The sequence below is a fragment of the Hordeum vulgare genome, chromosome 3H (assembly GCF_904849725.1).
Source record: "Hordeum vulgare subsp. vulgare chromosome 3H, MorexV3_pseudomolecules_assembly, whole genome shotgun sequence".
NCBI classification, from domain to species: Eukaryota; Viridiplantae; Streptophyta; class Magnoliopsida; order Poales; family Poaceae; genus Hordeum; species Hordeum vulgare.
In genome coordinates, this window is record NC_058520.1 from 375,239,821 (window position 1) to 375,245,662 (window position 5,842).

Here is a 5,842-nt window from a genome sequence, read left to right on the forward strand (position 1 = left end):
AAGCCCATCGCCGCACTGGTTGGCACGTGATGCATATGCTGTGCATGTACAACGAGGACGCTGGATGAGCTTCCGTGTAGACTTGCAGAGGTGCACTGCACTTTGTACTGTTGCGGAATACGGCATAAAATAAATAACTGACAAGCTGAATACATGTAATAAATATGATTATGACCTGATCACGAAGCATGTTGGCGGCCCAGATACCGAGCTCCATGCAGCTCGCCATCAGGCATTTTCGTCTATATACTACCTATATACCACATCTGAGTCTCAAAAAAGTTAAAACATGTTATACTCAAAACTATTTATGAACAGAGGGAGTAGTACTTGTTTATATTCAAAACTGATTGATGACATTTATTATCTAACAGAAATGTAAAATTGATCTTACTCATAGCTCATTGTCCATATCCCAATTTCTTGGGTTATATTTCATGTGTGGTGTATACGACAACGGACACTATTTCAAGGAAACTGTGAACTGATTTGTTGACAGTTGAATAAAATAAAGTTAGTCAGCAGGCTAAATTGTTTACAAGAGAACAAACACATCATCAACTGTGAACCATTTTTTTTTTCAGTCACATGGCCATAAAGAACAGCTACATCATCAACAAGATAAGGATAACAGGTACATCATGCATTCATGGTTGAGGAACCTAGTTTTGTTCGGGCAAAGCCAACCATGCAGAAAGAAACCTTGCAGAATTGTGATCAGATAGCAACAACAATTTGGGATCCTATCTTCATGTTGAAGAGCTATTAAGGCATTTAAGTTGGCTTTGTGCTGACAATTTGGGATCCTATTTGTTGCGAACAGCCCTTACTGGTGTGACCCATTGCAGTCAAGCACGGCCTGCTCATGCCAAACTCCATTTAAGTTGGCTTGCCATAGCTTAACCATGCCATCCACTCCGGTTGATGCAAGCGTCATACCGCCCATATCCCATTCCAACTGCCATACCTAGTCGGATGTGAAATGCAAGTGAGCTGAAAATACTACCATGTTCTTGTAAAGGACACGTAAACACAAGAAGCACAATTTCAGGCAACATGTTTCTCGTTCATACCTCCCCATTGTGGCCGGGAAGTACAGCAACATTCTCTGTTGACAGTCTGCCGTCAGATTCAAGGTTGAAGCCTACACGCCACACTGCAATGCCTTTGCAGGTTGCAACTGCTATCATCTCATATGGTCTGAAAATTGTTGCAAGAGCATGACAATGTGGTAAAACAACAGATTGTCAGGACAAACACAAACAATCAATAATGAAATAATGCATCTAGATATGAGCATAGCAAAAATATGATTATCTACCCAATTGACATGCTCTTTCCAAGCCCATCCCAACACAAAGCCATCTCAATTACCCTTAGGTTCAACTTCACTATCAAGGCATGCAAGTTCAAGTCGAGCATTATGTCAAGACATATACTTGAAGCTTGTCCTCCATCAAGCAATGATGTACATGTTAGTGAAGAAGCTATTGGGAGAAATCTTCCCATACTGGTTTCAGGGAGAGCAAATTGAAATATTTCATCGAGCAAAGATTAAAGAAGGTTTCCGACTTGGAGCAAGGATTGTAAAGAGGCCAAAGGAGTTATGAGTGGTAGCGGGATGGGCTTGTCGTGTTCGCTCAAGATGGGGCTAACCTGCCAATGTTAGGAGCCCATGCTACAGCATGTACTCTCTCCCCCTTATCCTCCGGTGAACCAAGTTCAATAACTGGAAGCCAGCGCTGGTGAGCTTCTTCAAACTCCCAAATCTGTTTACCATTTCAAATTAGAATATTACCATAGACAAAATATCAGTTCATGAACTAGGAAATACGATAAGTCGGTTGCTCATCACTGCAAAGCCAAAGCAACATCATATGCATTTGCATTCAATTACTCTTTGTAGACTTCATCACTTCAATTCACAGTCATCACCCTAATAACAGCTCTTATTTTATTTTTCTCCAAAAGCAAGATAATATAAGAATACTAAGATTATTGCTGGGATGAAGTTGCAGAAGTTTTATAATTTCCATGACGAGCGTACAAGAAACAATGAAAACAGTACACGAACCTTGCAAGAGTTAAAGTTTGGAGAATCTGAACTGAAACCAATAGCAAAACTAGCCTGCTGGCCTTCACCTCTTCTAGGACTCCATGCAATTGATGCAGAAATGCATGCTGGCTTCCCAATTCTGGAAACAGGATCAGTAATATTCTGTAGCTCTGCCTGAAGTTATTGTTAGGAATCAGAATTGTTCTAGTTTTTCAAAACAGGTAAATGGCGACAACGCTTTGAATGACGAAATAATGGGTTTGCTAATTTAGATTAACAAGAGATTCATCTGCAGTAGAAAGGAACTAAAATGCAATTGTTGAGAACGTTGACAAATGAGAGCAAAATTTAGATGAACCTGAAGCTGCCACTTGTCCAATTCCAATGAATCCAAAAGTTCATAGACTTTCACCTGACCATCTGAGTATGCAACAACCTAAACAGACCAGCAAGAGTTACTAATAAATAGTGACGCAGATGCAACGAAGAATCCATAACAGTGAGAAAGCTTTGGAAAATAAAAACAGAACTTGTAGCATAGTCAAACGAAACAATGAAACAACACAACACTTCAGCACAGGCTAGTTTACAACTTGTTGCATGTGAGAAGTGAAATGAAACTGCTGGTTTACGAGTCAGGGGTAACTCACCATTTTCAGACTTGACAGCAGCAAACCAAACTGTACATTTAGGATGTGGGAACTGCCACCCTCAAAGAATTTACATTTTCTCCAGATTGGAAGTTGATCATCTGTTAGTGGAAAATTCTTAGTGAGAGCCTTGCCTACCAGGTTCCATTAGTGAAGAATAGAAAGGGAATGAAATACAGCAATGACAAGCGTACTACGTATATTTCCGTAATTATATAAAATGAAGCAGAATGCAGCTTTGATGTATAAGAAGTCCAGAGCTGACGGAAACAATGAAGCTTAAAGGTTGTTTGAATGATTACCTTCAGCAAAACTGATTTCTTTACATATAAGTGTTAGCCAAGACTAGATTAATTAATAAGTTATTTGGTACATACTACCAGATTTAAGATTTCTCGATTAAGTTATCTTGGAAAATGTATATAAGTAGATTTTTTGCAAGACCGGCTGCTTGAGGTGTAAAAGTTGATATTACTGGTGTCGAGAGAAGCAAACAAACATAGTTTTTCGTCGTTGCAAACTCAAATTTGATAAAATTAGTCATATGTTTTAAATATTCAAGATCCAAGTAGCTCCTTAAATCACATAAAGGCCAGTTTGGGATTACATGATATGTTGCATTGTGCTGCAAAGTCTAGTGAAATATTCCTATTCCAGTTTTAAAAATGAGTTTGATGTATCAATTTTTTTTTACTTGGATCTACTCAATAGTCAGTACTGAACATGACAGAGTGGTAAACTAACTGAAGTGCTTCAGATGTACTGGTAGTCAGTACTGGACATGACAAGAGACAAACTGACTACATGTGCTAATTGGTAGTCAGTACTGAACGGACCGCCCAAGTACTATTCTCCATGTATATTTCATGGGAAAATTGAGCTAGTAAAGAAGACGAAGAGGCAACTAAATCAAGATCAATGATTATTGGTTGGTGAGTGGTCTCCAAATTCATTCTCATCAATGCATAAGTCCTTTCAGACTTCTCAGTACAAAAGCTAATTACAGCACAACTATCTCCATCATGAAAGTGCAAGATTGTTAGAAACATAGAATAAGATGGAACAAGAAAAGCTGACCTTCTGCAATCTCCTCCCACAAAGACAGCGTACCGTCGGCACAGACACAAGCTATAGCATCCCCGTAGTCCGGAGGAAGCCAGACGACAGCCACTACGGCATGCTCATGGGCCTGATCGCAAGACCGACAACATTACGAAACAAGTCTCACTTAGTACACAAGAAACACCAAAAGAAAGATACAATGGTTCAGAGATATATATGCTATTCCAACACCCATAGTACTCCATCTCGAGCATAATTTCTAGCAAGTGCCAATTTCACATCGGCACACTGATCTTTACAAATAGAACCATTCAACAGCATGTGCAACCAGTTTGGTGTATCAAGAATGCAGAAACACTGCAGTCTCCTACTGAAATATCCACACGCAAACTAATTACCGCATCCCAGAGCAATAACTTGGTACCCGTAGACCTACGCAACGAGCCACATGATTGACGTATTGTGCACGAAGAATCGAATGCTAGCAAAAGGCTCTAAACTTGCAGTAAATCTTGACGAACTCATGAGAAATTGGTCAGTACTAAACCACCCGAGTGGACGCGAAAGAACGAGACGCTGGGTGGGTGGGTGCCATATGAGGTTTTAGGGTTTCCGTCTTTAAGGTGGTGGACTGGTGGTGGTGCGGTAGACTGACCTGCCACTTGGAGGAGGGAGACGGCTGAGAATCGTAGACGGAAACGGACCCATCGACGGCGCCGGCGGCTAGGCGCCGGCCGCAGTGGTTCCAGCCGCAGCACGCAGCTCCAGGCCCCAACTGAGCCACCTTCTGATCCGCCATTCCCGCCTCCCTTCCTCACCTGAGAATAGATGTCGTGCTCCTCGTCGTCGTCGTCGGCGGCGGCGGCCAGAGCGTTCGCCTGCTCAGAGTTTTGCGCGGACCCGGTTGTTGTGTTCGGGGAGGAAGCCTGGCGGCCCAGGTAGACGTAGTTGTTTGCTGGGAGCAGTGTTTTTTTTAGGGGACTGGGAAGTCGTGGTGACACCGAAATGAAGGCCCATGAAAAGACGTTTTCAAATTCTAAAAACAACAATGAAAGACTTTTCCAATTCTAAAAAAATAATGAAAGACGTTTTCAACCTAGGACGTGGCTAGCGGGCGCTAGAGCGCGATGGGATCAAGCGCTCCTCTTAATATGGAAGGACTTGTCAACGCATTACAAAGTCCATATAAAAGAATCTTGTCCATACGTGCATTTATCTGGTGGCTCAAAAGTTTAAGAAACTATAACTTTTGATTTAAGTCTCAAAATTCAGTTTCGTTTTCACAGGTGGGTTTCTCGTAACGAATTCATTAAAACTAGATCTCATATCAATAGGTTTCGTCAAACTTTTTTAAGGCAACTTTGGATGCGATGGAGGCAACTTTAGTGCTAAAAGAAAGTGACTTCATTTTTTGCCTAGTAGGTCTGCGTATTAGGTTGGTTTGTTGAAAAAATCATGCAAAATATGAGGCGCATTTGGTGCTACATATAAGCGACTTCATTGCACTACGCGTATCAATGAATTTTGCTAACATTATCTCAATTTGCCTATCGTGATTGCTGAGTTGCCTACCACTAATGCCCAATTGCCTACAATACTATAAAAATTGGCCTACCGTTGATACCCAGTTGTGTTTTATTGGTAATTAGTTACCTATTATTATTGCTCAGTTGTCTAATTTTACAAATTAATTGCATAGAATATTTTGAAGTTTCTTATCACAAGCTAACTCATGTGTACTCTCACTCTAACTTGGTATCTAGACAAAAGCAACCACATATGGAGAAGTTCAAGTTCATCATTGATGGGGTTATTGGAGGCAAAAACAAGGACAATGACTTTGAGATCGTTATGCACTCGAGTATCACATAGAAATCGTTAGCAACTTTTAGGGTGTTTTTGTACAACTCCAGTGCATTTAACAAGTAACTCGAGTGTGTTTTCCATTACTATATCTAGAGGTTTCAATGATTTTCAAGGGGAACTTGTGCAAAAATTATGAACAACTTGTGTATGTTTGTGGGCAACTGTGTGATCCACCCCTATGAACTTCTCATCACCCACACGCAACTTC

The 5,842-nt window shown here is 40.8% G+C and overlaps 1 protein-coding gene across 1 annotated transcript; it reads right to left on the reverse strand.

The window, feature by feature from the left end:
- Window positions 1–466: 466 nt before the first annotated feature.
- Window positions 467–4,707, reverse strand: LOC123443901 (protein SEH1). Its single transcript, XM_045120451.1, has 8 exons — window positions 4,424–4,707; window positions 3,784–3,895; window positions 2,707–2,807; window positions 2,415–2,492; window positions 2,075–2,230; window positions 1,657–1,769; window positions 1,074–1,200; window positions 467–967 (listed from the first exon to the last, which is right to left on the reverse strand). The coding sequence occupies exons 1-8, from the start codon at window positions 4,565–4,567 to the stop codon at window positions 827–829; spliced, it is 972 nt and encodes a 323-aa protein (XP_044976386.1). The 5' UTR covers window positions 4,568–4,707; the 3' UTR covers window positions 467–826.
- Window positions 4,708–5,842: the final 1,135 nt, after the last annotated feature.

Bases quoted from the DNA above. Each gene is read 5' to 3' on its own strand.
- LOC123443901 (XM_045120451.1), bottom strand. From the start codon at position 4,567: ATGGCGGATCAGAAGGTGGCTCAGTTGGGGCCTGGAGCTGCGTGCTGC. The intron at 2,808-3,783 runs GTCAGCTTTTCT...TTCCACTAACAG, and splicing joins GTGGGAGGAGATTGCAGAAG to ATGATCAACTTCCAATCTGG. The intron at 2,231-2,414 runs GTTCATCTAAAT...CAATAACTTCAG, and splicing joins TGGACAAGTGGCAGCTTCAG to GCAGAGCTACAGAATATTAC.